The sequence below is a fragment of the Hyla sarda genome, chromosome 4 (genome assembly GCF_029499605.1).
Source record: "Hyla sarda isolate aHylSar1 chromosome 4, aHylSar1.hap1, whole genome shotgun sequence".
NCBI classification, from domain to species: domain Eukaryota; kingdom Metazoa; phylum Chordata; class Amphibia; order Anura; family Hylidae; genus Hyla; species Hyla sarda.
Genome location: NC_079192.1, coordinates 27,770,244 through 27,784,874, shown reverse-complemented (window position 1 = coordinate 27,784,874; position 14,631 = coordinate 27,770,244). Strand labels below are relative to the sequence as shown.

The 14,631-nt window shown below is 42.6% G+C and overlaps 1 protein-coding gene across 1 annotated transcript in view; it reads right to left on the bottom strand.

The window, feature by feature from the left end:
• The window catches only part of LOC130367336 (complement C3-like), a 163,079-nt gene that overhangs the window by 23,629 nt on the left and 124,819 nt on the right, over window positions 1-14,631 (bottom strand). The window contains exons 29-33 of the mRNA XM_056569745.1: window positions 7,475-7,624; window positions 5,903-5,959; window positions 5,363-5,453; window positions 2,057-2,108; window positions 1,188-1,275 (exon numbers count right to left, since the gene is read on the bottom strand). Coding sequence (XP_056425720.1) covers window positions 1,188-1,275; window positions 2,057-2,108; window positions 5,363-5,453; window positions 5,903-5,959; window positions 7,475-7,624 — 438 coding nt within the window. The remainder of the gene's footprint in view (window positions 1-1,187; window positions 1,276-2,056; window positions 2,109-5,362; window positions 5,454-5,902; window positions 5,960-7,474; window positions 7,625-14,631) is intronic.

Below are 14,631 nucleotides of genomic sequence, written 5' to 3'. Positions count from 1 at the left end.
CGAATATTCGTCGTATTCCTTATATTCGCATATTCGCGTCTTCGATGAAGAAAACAGTGAGGGGGTGGGCAACTTTACTGTTGGTTGCTAGGGATGTTGTTGATAACCTCTGACAAGTGTATTTGGATCATTCTAATTGGCCCACAAGTGAAAAGAAGGAATATGCGGTAAAACGAATATTTGCAAATTCGAATATTTAGCAAATATATTCGCAAAATTTGTGAATTCGCGATAGAAATTTGAAATGCAAATATTCGCTCCCAACACTAGTTACAATGGGTCACCCCAGTAGTAAGGAGATTACATAAGGAGGAGATTTGTTAGTGTGTAACCCCCATAGTAAGGAGATTACATGAGAAGGAGGTTTGTTACAGTGTGTCACCCCAGTAGTAAGGTAATTTTATGAGGAGGGGGTTTGTTAAAGTGTCACCTCAGTAGTAAGGTAATTGCAAGAGGAGGGAGTTTGTTATAGTGTGTCACCCCAGTAGTAAGGTGGGGTATGTGCAAGGTAGGAGCCAATGGGCAGGGTCAATCGGGCAGCAAAATTAGTTTTCGCCTAGGGTTTTCCCTCCTCGTTCCTGAACACCCAGACCCCGACCGATGAACTATTTTCACTTATATCTACTATATATTAAAAGTTTTTTTGTAGGAAGACTTTAATCCCCATACTATCCCACGTTAACCTTATCCTTATCCTTCAAGATGGCCTTGACTTCCAAATCTCATCCTCTCCCCCTAAAGTTCAGCAGATTGTTCTTTTTTCTTAATTCTTCAGCCAAGTGTTTCTATTCACCATCTTGTTTATCTTGGTTAAAGCAAAAAGTTTCCTCCGATGTGCAGTGTGTCCTATGTGCTAAGACAAAACCGTAAAGGGGTACTCCAGTGCTCCAGTGTTCTGAACATTTTATCCAGAACGCTTGTAGCCGGAGGCCGTGATCGTGATGTCATGACCACGCCCCCTAGTGATGTCACGCCCCTCCATTCATGTCTATGGGAGGGGGCATGTCGGACGACATGCCCCCTCCCATAGACATGAACTGAGGGGGAATGGCGTGACATCATGACATCACGACCACTGCCGCAGGAATTTGTTTAGAATGCCGGGTTCTGCGGGAGATCGTTGGGGGCCCATAGGAGATAAATGCCTAGCAGCGGAGCACCCCCTTTAACCCAAACTTGTCCCTTACCTTTTTAAGACCCTCGAGATCAGGAAAGAATCCAGTCAGCATGGTGATATTCAGGATGGACGAGGCAGCGTCGACCACTTTTTGGTGTCTATGTAGATGAAATGTTTTATAGCGCAAACAGTTAATAGTTCTGAACAGTATTCGTGGAAGAACCTACGTCCTAGTCCTGGATGAACCCACCCGTTAGTTTTGTTTATAGGCGTTGAATTCCACAAATTTTGATGTCTTATTGTCCAATTACCCAATGATTTTTGGGAAAGGTAGTTTCCCAGTGTGAGGTTGGGGGAATTAAGGATCTGAGATTAGGGGTATTAGATATATATGTCAAATAACATAATGATTCAGCTTTACCACATGGCAATGGTCATAGAAAAACTGGCAAAAAAACAAATGCTCATTGTAATTATTTACAAAATCTCCATTCAGACCTTCAATATAATAGTAATTTGTCTCAGGGCATCTCTCTAGTTCCCGATAACTGACCCATGTAAAAGGGAAAGCCAACAGCCGGCAAACAAGAAAACACCTATCAGGTTATTGTATACTCTGTAGGCCTAAAGACCATCGGTAGTAGGTAGGCTGCACATCAACCCTTGACAATGATGAAGGTGAAGAGCCGCACCAGTGATACAAGATGATTGATAAGACCCTGCCTGTATGATGACAGAGGTTCCTAATATGAGCCCTAAAGTGCCCTAAATTCTTATTATTGTATCCACCTTCCAAAATCGATACTTCTAGCCAGTGGGATCAAATTTGGCAGCTAAGAGTTTGCCCAAATACCAGTATTTAGACTTTTGACATAGCAGCCCATAAAATTACATCCATGTTCTTGTGATTGAGGTGATCATTAGTATAAAGGAAATTACCTGACACAGATATCAATGGAGAATGTTTGTTTTGCCCCTTGTGGTCTTCTCTCTGTAGAGGTAAATGCCATACATGTATGTTAGTATCATGGTGTCATACATGTATTTTAGTATCATGGTGTCATACATGTATGTTAGTATCATGGTGTCATACATGTATTTTAGTATCATGGTGTCATACATGTATGTTAGTATCATGGTGTCATACATGTATGTTAGTATCATGGTGCCATACATGTATGTTAGTATCATGGTGTCATATATGTATGTTAGTATCATGGTGTCATACATGTATGTTAGTATCATGGTGTCATACATGTATGTTAGTATCATGGTGTCATACATGTATGTTAGTATCATGGTGTCATACATGTATGTTAGTATCATGGTGTCATACATGTATGTTAGTATCATGGTGCTATACATGTATGTTAGTATCATGGTGTCATATATGTATGTTAGTATCATGGTGTCATACATGTATGTTAGTATCATGGTGTCATACATGTATGTTAGTATCATGGTGCCATACATGTATGTTAGTATTATGGTGCCATACATGTATGTTAGTATCATGGTGCCATACATGTATGTTAGTATCATGGTGCCATACATGTATGTTAGTATCATGGTGTCATATATGTATGTTAGTATCATGGTGTCATACATGTATGTTAGTATCATGGTGTCATACATGTATGTTAGTATCATGGTGCCATACATGTATGTTAGTATTATGGTGCCATACATGTATGTTAGTATCATGGTGCCATACATGTATGTTAGTATTATGGTGCCATACATGTATGTTAGTATCATGGTGCCATGCATGTATGTTAGTATCATGGTGTCATACATGTATGTTAGTATTATGGTGCCATACATGTATGTTAGTATCATGGTGTCATACATGTATGTTAGTATTATGGTGCCATACATGTATGTTAGTATCATGGTGCCATACATGTATGTTAGTATTATGGTGCCATACATGTATGTTAGTAATATGGTGCCATACATGTATGTTAGTATCATGGTGCCATGCATGTATGTTAGTATCATGGTGACATACATGTATGTTAGTATTATGGTGCCATACATGTATGTTAGTATTATGGTGCCATACATGTATGTTAGTATCATGATGCCATACATGTATGTTAGTATCATGGTGTCATACATGTATGTTAGTATTATGGTGCCATACATGTATGTTAGTATCATGGTGCCATACATGTATGTTAGTATCATGGTGCCATACATGTATGTTAGTATCATGGTGCCATACATGTATGTTAGTATCATGGTGCCATACATGTATGTTAGTATCATGGTGTCATACATGTATGTTAGTATCATGGTGTCATACATGTATGTTAGTATCATGGTGTTATACATGTATGTTAGTATTATGGTGCCATACATGTATGTTAGTATCATGGTGTCATACATGTATGTTATTATAATGGTGTCATACATGTATGTTAGTATAATCGTGCCATACATGTACAGTCATGGCAGTAAATGTTGGCACCCCTGAATTTTTTCAAGAGAAGAAAGTATTTCTCACAGAAAAGGATTGCAGTAACACACGTTTTGCTATACAAATGTTTATCTCCTTTGTGTGTATTGGAACTAAACCAAAAATGGGAGGAAAAGAAGCAAATTGGACATAATGTCACCAAACTCCAAAAATGGTCTGGACCAAATTATTGGCACCCTTTCAAAATTGTGGAAAAATAAGATTGTTTCAAGCATGTGATGCTCCTTTAAACTCCTCTGGGGCAAGTAACAGGTGTGGGCAATACAAAAATCACACCTGAAAGCAGATAAAAAGGAGAGAAGTTCACTTAGTCTTTGCATTGTGTGTCTGTGTGTGCCAGACTAAGCATGGACAACAGAAAGAGAAGAAAAGAACTGTCTGAGGACTTGAGAACCAAAATTGTGGGAAAAATATCAACATTCTCAAGGTTACAAGTCCATCTCCAGAGATCTAGATTGTCCACAGTGCGCAACATTATCAAGAAGTTTGCAACCCATGGCACTGTAGCTAATCTCCCTGGGTGTGGACGAAAGAGAAAAATTGATGAAAGGTGTCAACGCAGGATAGTCCGGATGGTGGATAAGCAGCCCCAAACAATTTCCAAAGATATTCAAGCTATCCTGCAGGCTCACGGAGCATCAGTGTTAGCGCAAACTATCTGTCGACATTTAAATTAAATGAAAAGCTACGAAGGAGACCCAGAAGGACCCCACTATGGAGGAGACCCAGGAGGACCCCACTGCTGACACAGAGACATAAAAAAGCAAGACTACATTTTGCCTAAATGAACTTGAGTAGTTCAAAATCCTTCCGGAAAAACGTCTTGTTGACAGATGAGACCAAGATAGAGCTTTTTGGTAAAGCACATCATTCTACTGTTTACCGAAAATGGAATGAGGCCTACAAAGAACAGAACACAGTACTACAGGAAAATATGGTGGGGGTTCAATGATGTTTTTGGGTTGCTTTGCTCCCTCTGGCACTGGGTGCTTTGAATGTGTTTAAGGCATCATGAAATCTGAGGATTACCAACGGATTTTGGGTCACACTGTACAACCCAGTGTCAGGAAGCTGCGTATGCGTCCGAGATCTTGGGTCTTCCAGCAGGACAATGACCCCAAACATACATCATAAAGCCCCCGGAAATGGATTCCAACAAAGCGCTGGAGAGTTCTGAAGTGGCAGCAATGAGTCCAGATCTAAATCCCATTGATCACCTGTGGAGAGATCTTAAAATTGCTGTTAGGAAAAGGCGCCTTCCAATAAGAGAGACCTGGAGCAGTTTGCAAAGGAAGAGTGGTCCAACATTCCGGCTGAGAGGTGTAAGAAGCTTATTGATGGTTATAGGAAGCAACTAATTTCAGTTATTTTTTCCAAAGGGTGTGCAACCAAATATTAAGTTAAGGGGCCAATAATTTTGTCCAGACCATTTTTGGAGATTGGTGTGACATTATGTCCAATTTGCTTTTTTTCCTCCTTGTTATAGCAAAACAGAAGTGCGAATGGGAGCGCGGAATCCCATAGAAGTCTATGGGCTTTAATTTGAGGCAGAAATTCTGCCGTGTGGATAGACCCTAAGACCAAACTTTTAATCTTGTCGCCCCCATTCTCATGGATTTGTAGCAGTTGGACACCCAACATTTATCCCTTTTCACATATAGTAAATAGAATGAACAATGAGTAACTATGACTCTAACTGGAGTTCTCACAACCAGAATTAAGCATAGGATCTGTGCATTACAGTAATATGTACAAACTCTCACCTGTAGTTTCTGGGTTCAATGTCACGGAGAGGTCAAAATTCTTACAAATAGTTTCTCTCTTTGGTTTGGCTTCATAGTAGATGGTTTTACCCTACACAAGAGCAAAAGCCGCCATCATCATTATGTTCCACTTGATAAAATAGTAACTCAACAAATTCAGTTGTACTGAAGGGCGACCAATGTATTAATTTCCGATTACTGGCACCGCACCCATCATGAGAACTAATGTCTGGATGAGCACCGGTGTCGGGTGGAGAATCCGTGAGTAGCGGTGGTGATTGTGATAGGAACCAGTACCAATGTCCCAGTGGTAGTGCCAACATTGGACTATTTTCTCTGTTTGGAATTAAAAGCCATGAGAACAAACATGGCTGTCCTTAACTTACATGTATTACAACTTAAGAATGCACATCCCCTGGACTAAGGGGTTTAGGGGAGCAGGCCGGTCACGTCTTTATTGACAACAGTATATATGACACAGGAAAGATAAAAATTGTAACCTTTAGGATGCAAATGACTACTGTTAACGGTGGAACTTACCGCCAGAAGAGCCTGTCCCTTTCCTTTAGCTGTCACCACAACATCTTGGTTGTATATCTGCAAAAAAATGGAAGAACATTTATGAAGAAATACATCATCTGAAGAGAAGAGCTGCTTTAGGCCATGGGGGGGGGGGGGCAGAATTAAAATGGCAAGGGGGTAGGAGGGGATCAGAGGAAGGGACCAATTCAATACCCCCTCTGATCCCCTGTGCCATTTTACCCCCCTCCCCGCCAATCCCCTGGTGCCTCCCCTCTTATCCCCCTGCCATAGCCATTCCAATTGCTTCACTCCCTTTGATACCCCTGCCACATACCCATTCCAATTGATTCCCCACCCCTTTCTCTTCTCTAGTTTCCTCTGATCCCCCTGTGTCCCCTTCCTCTGGTCCCTGCTGTCATCCTGATGTTGCCTGTACCTACTCACCTGGCCTGCATGTCTTCAGCAGGCTTAGGTAAAGGTAGCTTATCTTGGCACCAGCGGAACTGATGAGCAAAGTCCTCCTGTGCGGCTCCTCGGCACAACGTCAGGGGCGTCCCTCATCAGTCCCTGCAGCCACCACCTCAGCTCATTGATTTAAAGTGGCTGCGGCGCCAGCGGTTTGTTTAGCAGCTTGGGCCATGGTCTTAGAACAGTGAGCTGTGGCGGCTGCTGCAGGCAGGTCTGGGACAGCGGGGCTACACATGCAATTCTGGCCAGACTGCCGCAGTGGTCGGGTGCTCTTCCCTGAAAAATACCATCAACTGCATGGCCGGTAAAGTGCCGGTAAAATACCGGCTGGGTGGCAACCCTAGTAGGAGCCTGAAGGAGGAGTTGGGTCTCTAGAGCGATGTTTCTTCTGATAAGGAGTCACCTATTGGGGGTGAGTACCTACACTGTATGAGGGCTGCCAGCTTTGGTTGGATCAGATTGTGCCAGATATGTACTGAGAGACATGTCAACAGTTTTGGTTTGTCAGAGTTTCAGTGCTGAGATGCAAACCAATCAGGAGAAAGAGACTGGAGAAGCAAACGCTTAAAAGGGTACACCACCCCTAGACATCTTATGTGATGTAACGAGCCTCCACCCCGCATCGCCAGTCATCCGGCAGGGAGCGATGTTCGCTCTGTGCATCAGATGTCTGGGGTACTGCAGCCGAGATTGCGGGGGTCCCCAGTAGTGTTGGGCACAAATATTCGCATTTCGAATTTTCGCTAATTCACGAATATTGCGAATATATTCGCTATATATTCGAAATTATGATTATACACTTTTTTCCGCATATGCGCATATTCCTTCTTTTCCCTTGTGGGCCAATTAGAATGATGCAAATACACTTGTCAGAGGTTATCAACAACATCCCTAGCAACCAATAGTAAAGTTGCCCACCCCCCCACTGTTTTCTTCCTCGAATATGCGAATATTCACATATGCAAATATGCAAATATTCTCCTTATTAACCTCGATTAATAATCATTATGGATACCCACAAGGGTCGGTAATGTTCCAAACCATTTCAAGGTGTCGAAGTACTTAACTCAACCCATTTTACGTTTTATGGTATGTATGGTAGCTGAGAAGCATAGACTTTACCTCAAAGGTGCGTTCCACCAAAGCCTTTTTATGAAGATGAAAAGTATAGTCCAGAGGCATGTTCCTAGCCGTGATCTCCATGTTCACCTCATCAAGTGATGGAACTTCCGAATGGTACCGAGCCAGAGCCTTAAACATGAGGATAGTAGCCTGAAAAATATAATTTGTATTTACCAGAACAAAGATTTGTGTAGTTTCCTTCATGTCTCTGTCGCCACCATCTTATTGTGTTAAAAAAATACACTATTTCAAGAAGAGCAACAGAGTAATGCTGTATCATAGACTGTGCAATCTTAAAGGGGTACTCCCGTGGAAAACTTTTTTTTTTTTTTTTAAATCAACTGGTGCCACAAAGTTAAACAAATTTTTAAATCACTTCTATTAAAAAATCTTAATCCTTCCAGTACTTTTTAGGGGCTGTATACTAAAGAGAAATCCAAAAAAAGAAATACATTTCCTCTGATGTCATGACCACAGTGCTCTCTGATGACCTCTGCTGTCCATTTTAGGAACTGTCCAGAGCAGTAGAAAATCCCCATAGCAAACATATGCTTTTCTGGACAGTTCCTAAAATGGACAGCAGAGGTCAGCAGAGAGCACTGTGGTCATCATGACATCAGAGGAAATGTATTTCTTTTTTGGATTTCTCTTTAGTATACAGCCCCTAAAAAAGTACTGGAAGGATTAAGATTTTTTGCGGCACCAGTTGATTTAAAAAAAAAAAAATAGTTTTCCACAGGAGTACCCTTTTAAATATTTGTAGTAATGTGAGATTGTCCTAAGGGACATTAAGGAACAAGTATGAGGACTATTATGTGGCTGTCCCATAGGTAGTACTATCTTGCCCCTTGGGCCCTTGTTATGGCACAATGGGGGGAATATTCAAAGACTTGTGTTATTAGTGCTCTGTTTTTGAGCCTCAAAGAGTGTTAACTGTGCCTCATTTTCAGAAGTGTGTTTGGTCTTTTGAAAATTTGGGGCAAGTAGCACATCATTTAAAGGAGCCCTATAGTGAAAGATAACTTATTCCTTATCTAAAGTACAGGGGATAAGTTACAGATCGCGGGGGGGTCTAGCTGCTGAAAGCCCCCATGACCTACTGAATAGTGTTGAGCGGCATAGGCCATATTCGAATTTGCGAATATTCGCGAATATATGGACGAATATTCGTCATATATTCGCTTAATTTGCATATTCATAATATTCTCGTTTTATTTCGCATATGCGAAAAATGTTGCGTATGCGAAAATTAGCATATGATAAATTAGCATATACAAAAAATTGCATATGCGAAAATTCGCACGCCAGTCTCACACAGTAGTATTAGAGCCTTCTTTACACCACACAAGCTGGAAGCAGAGAGGGATGATCACTGTGATGTGTACTGTGAAATAAAAAATAAAAAATAAAATTCGCATTGCGAATATTCGCGAGCAACACTACTCCTGAACGGGGCCCCAGCAGTCTGTTGGAAGGGGGAGTGCTGACTCCGGCACGAAGCGCCATCAGACAAGCACCCTCCATGTATCCCATAGAGCGGGGGTTGGAACGTCCCCTTCCAGCAGACTGCAGGTCCTTTGGATAGGAGACAAGTTATTTTTCACTGCACTACTCCTTTAATACTTTGTGTGATGATCGACACAGCTCCATGCAGGAGGAGAGCCGGGGCAGGAGATCACCGGGGTGGGGATGGGGGCTGAACTACTTCTTTAAAGGGGTACTCCGCCCCTAGACATCTTATCCCCTATGCAAAGGATAGGGGATAAGATGTCAGATCGCTGGGGTCCTGCTGCTGGGGACCCCCGGGATTGACGCTGCAGCGCCCCGCTATCATTACTGCGCAGAGCGAGTTCACTCTGCACGTGATGACGGACAATACAGGGGCCGGAGCATCGTTACATCACGGCTCCGCCCCTCGTGACATCACGGTCCGCCCCGTCAATACAAGTCTATGGGAAGGGGGCGTGGCGGTCATCACACCCCCTGCCATAGACTTGCATTAAGGGGTCATGACGTCACGCTGCTCCGGCCCCTGTATCGCCCGTCATTACGCACAGAGCGAACTCGCTATGTGCAGTAATGATAGCGCGGTGCCGCAGCGGGGATCCCGGGGGTCCCCAGCAGTGGGACCGCGGCAATCTAACATCTTATCCCCTATCCTTTGGATAGGGGATAAAATGCCAGGGGCGGAGTACCCCTTTAAAGTCATGTATGGAGTGACTTTTTGGGGGGTAAAAGGGTGTCCAACTGAGGAGAAATAGCCCCTTTCTTTGAGTTTGAGTCTCTTGCTGGTTTTGCCAATGTAACATCCTATTTCCCACTTGGTGCATTGTATCATGTAGACCACAAAAGGGAAGTCTCTTAAAGTGACAGGTAGACTTCAAACAGAAAATGATAAAATTACTTTCCATCTCTATATTCACACCAATAACTTTATTTTTGCATAGCTGTGGGCATTTTTATTTGTGGGGGTCATCTGCTGTGTTTATTGATAACATTTTGGGGCCCAAATTACTTTTTATTGCCTTTTTAACCCCCTAACAATCCTGGAAATTTTAATTTTAGAGCAATTTTTGCATTTTCGTTTTTTTTCCCCTCTCTCCTTTTCTACAAGCCATAACTCTTACTTTTCAATCCACAAAACCAAATGAGGGCTTGTTTTTTGTAGGACCAATTGCGCCATTTTACCATAGAATAGAGTAAAAAGAAAATTGTCTGCAAGCAGAAATTGAAAAAAAAGGGCAATTTACCAAATTTTGGAGTTTAGTTTTTATGCTGCTCACTGTGCGGTGAAATTGACATGTCATCTGTATTCTACAGGTTGGTACGATTACAACAATAACCAATTTGTGTTTTATCATGATTTACTGCTTTAAAAAAAAATGACAATCTTTAATATTGCCGATTCCTGACACCTATAATTTTTTTACATTTCATCTTCATGTTGAATCTACAGTTTTTACGTTTAATTGCATAGATGGGACCTTTGATTGCTTTGTTATTTTTTATTTTTTGGGGGATATGACATAACCAAATAAAAACTAAAATATATATATATATTTTTTTTTAAGTTTACACCATTTTTCATATGGTTTTGATATATTTACATTTAAATACCACAGCAATTCCAAATATATATTTTTTGTTTTTACATTTTTTTACAATTCGCTAAATTTTGCCCAATGCTCAGTTGTGCAAAAATAGTAAAATTTTAAGCAGGTTTTTGACACTTTCGAAAAAGTGGGCGGAGCACTGTGTGAACGGGGAATGGATTTACTATGATCTATGCCAGTGACCTAGCGTCAAACATGGCAGAAATTTAGGCCAGAAAGCAAGAGCAGATTTATTAAGGGGCCAGCGCCTCTTAATAAAGCTGTCAAATCAAACAGCTGCAGGGAGTTTACCTAAGACTGGCACATAAATTTGTTTATTCGACTAAAGGGGTACTCCGCCCCTAGACATCTTATCCCCTATCCAAAGGATAGGGGATAAGATGTCAGATCGCTGCGGTGCCGCTGCTGGGGAGCCCTGGGATCCCCGCTGCGGCACAGCGCTATCATTACAGCACAGAGCAAGTTCGCTCTGTGCGTAATGACGGGCAATACAGGGGCCGGAGCATCGATACGTCACGGCTCCACCCCTCATGATGTCATGGCCTGCCCCTTTCAATACAAGTCTATGGGAGGGGGCATGGCGGTTGTCACGCCCCTGCCATAGACTTGCATTAAGGGGACGAGCCGTGATGTCACAAGGGGCGGAGTCATGACGTATCGATGCTCCGTCCCCTGTATCGCCCGTCATTACGCACAGAGCGAACTCGCTCTGTGCTGTAATGATAGCGCGGTGCCGCAGTGGAGATCCCGGGGCTCACCAGCAGCGGCGATCTGACATCTTATCCCCTATCCTTTGGATAGGGGATAAGATGTCTAGGGGCGGAGTACCCCTTTAAGAATTTGAAAAAAAAATATTTTTAAAATTTTAGTTTGTAAAATAAAAAACTATTTAAAAAAAATTAAATATTTCTTCCACCTATGGGACCTGAATGTTGGGGGTCGCTTGACTGCTTATATAGTATTAGAAAATCCCTAACAGACGTTAGAAAATCCCATTATAGTCTATGGGATTTTTCTAATAGCGGTTTTAACCCGTTCTCACCCGTTATTAATAACGGACGTTATGTTGTGACAGGCGAATGAACGGGAGAAATAGTACATGCACTAATTCTCCCGTTACTATCGCCCATCACAAAATAACGGCCGTTATTAATAACTGGCGATAACAGGTTAAAACGGCTATTAGAAAATCCCATAGACTAAAATGGGATTTTCTAACGTCCTTTAGGGATTTTCTAATGGCCGTTTAATCCCGCGATCAACCGGTATTTTGTACCGGGCGTTATATAATGGGTACTTTTCATAGTGTGAAAACAGCCTAAGAAATAACACAAAATTCATCATTCATCCATCTGATAAAGGCGGTTCAGTAATGGTGATGGATCGTCCATTGTACGAAAACTTGGTCAATGAAATGCTTCAGAATAAACTCAATAAACGGACCGATCAAATCTGATCCAACCAATAACATCCACATTAAATTGGAGAAGTTACTACAGGAAGGAATGAGTTTAAACATGATAACCATGAAACAAAAGGAATATTTGTTACCTACTACACCAGTTTGTCCCATTTTTCACACGTTCCCGAAAATGCACAAAAATGTATTTCCACCCCTACTGAGGCCTATCGTGGTGGGGATCAATCCCCTTTTTAAATGACTGGGTACATGGCTGGATAATCTTTTACAACCACTCGCTACCCGCACCCCAGGATATATCCAAGACACCAAGTCACTTTTACAAGCCACACATCTTCTGACATGGTGGCACTCTATACTTGTATCCCACATACCTCTGCAGTCCAGGCTGTAGCATATCATCTTGACAAATACAGCAACTACAGCACAGAACTCAAACAATACATTTTGGATGTTTTATTTTTTCTGTTTACACATAATTTTTTCATTTTCAATAAACAATATTACAGTGGTCCCTCAACATACGATGGTAATTCGTTCCAAACGAGCCATCGTTTGTCGAATCCATCGTATGTTGAGGGATTCGTGCAATGTAAAGTATAGGAAGCTGTACTCACCTGTCCCCGCCGCTCGAGATGGTGTCCCCGCCACTCCCGATGGTGATCCCGGGCCTCCGCTGGGCTCTCCGCTGTCTTCTCCGGTCCTCTGCTGTCTTCTCCGGTCCTCTTCTGTCTTCTCCAGTCCTCCGCTGTCTTCTCCAAGGCCTTACTGGGCCTAGCGACGTCATTACGCCGCTGCGTACACCATTCCTATTGGATGGCGTGCGCAGCAGCGTATTGACGTCATCGGAGAGGGCCAAGAAGATGCCGGAAGACCAGTGCTGGACCCGGAGGGCACCCCGGAGCATCGTGGAGGGGTGAGTAATACTTACCGCACCACACGGGGAACATTAAGCTGCTATTCGGCAGCTGCCAGATAGAACTTAATGCGATGGCCCCGACATAAAAAAAGCATTGTATGTCGATTTCATCATATGTAGGGGCCATCGTAGGTCGGGGGGGGGGGGGGGTCACTGTACTTGCAATGTCCCATGGGAGCCACATTTTCTCTATCTTTAGCCAATTTATACATGGCCCACTGGGAGGTGGTCGTCCTATATAACACTATCAATCCATTTTTCCACCTTATTGGATGGTATGGCAGATACCTGGACGATCTCCTCCTAGTGTGGCTTGGTACCCCGAAACAAGCCAACGAATTCAGTGAATTTCTAAACCATAATCAGTATAATTTACAGTTCACAACCAAACGGGATAATCTGAGCACTACTTTTTTGGACGTCACCTTGATAGGTGTACCACAATCTAACAAAATTGTAACGAAACTATACCATAAAGAAACTGTGGGCAATAGCTTACTACATCACAAGAGCTGTCACCCACGACAAGTCATCAGGAACCTCCCATTAGGGGAATTTGTGAGAGCAAGGAGGACATGCTCAGAAACATGGGACTATCAAAAAACCTGCCTAGACATAACAAATCGTCTAACTGATAGAGGATGTGCACATAAAGACATCCAACGTGCTATGAATATTGTCAATTCCAAACCTAAGGGATACTACTTGGAAATAGACCCAAGAGCAACCAAACCCTCTCTCTTACTGATCCCCTCACATTCAACACATCATACAGAATGGAGTTTGAACAAGTGAAACAAATTGTCTTACAACACTTACCCGTTCTCCACCATGATGACACTTTGTTCAAAATACTGAACGTAGGGGGTCAGAGTGGTCCCCTGAAGGGGCAAATCCCTATACAACCAACTCTCTCCCAGTGACTTCCAAACCAAAACTAAGGACAAACAGAACTGGCTCAGCTGTACGGGATGCCATAAATGTGGCCACACATGGTGTAGTCTATGCAAATACATACACACATCAAGCCGTTTCAAATCCACATCCACTGGTACCATATATGACATAAATACGTTTATAAACTGCCATACTATACATGTGATCTACCTTGCTACGTGCAACATTTGCGACTTACAGTACATTGGATGTACGAGTTAGAAAATTTAAAATGGGAACTGCTGAACACCTCACTGTGCCAAACTATCTCACAACGCTTCAAAGATCTATGTCTGGACTTACGAGACACTTTGCCGGGAAACATATGGGTGATTTGACTGGTTTGAGCGTTCAAGGTATTGAAAGAGTTATACAAAGAAGAAAAGGATCCAGCGCAGGATGAAGTCAAACAGGAACTTTATTGAAGATCACATGGATAGCACAGAAAACACCAACGCGTTTCGGGTCAAGCTGGACCCTTGCCATGACTAAGGGTCCAGCTTGAACCGAAACGCGTTGGTGTTTTCAGTGCTATCCATGTGATCTTCAATAAAGTTACTGTTTGATGTCATCCTGCGCTGGATCCTTTTCTTCTTTGTATTATACTATTTGAACCGGGAGCACTGCCGGCTAATCCGGGCGCAGGTGTGGGTGTCCAGCTGAGGTGAGCCGTCAGTTCTGCCTTTGCCTGTATTGAAAGAGTTAAGCCCCCCGGCCGGGGTGGTGACTGGAGTAAGCTGGTGTTCAGATGGGAGGCGTTTTGGATCCT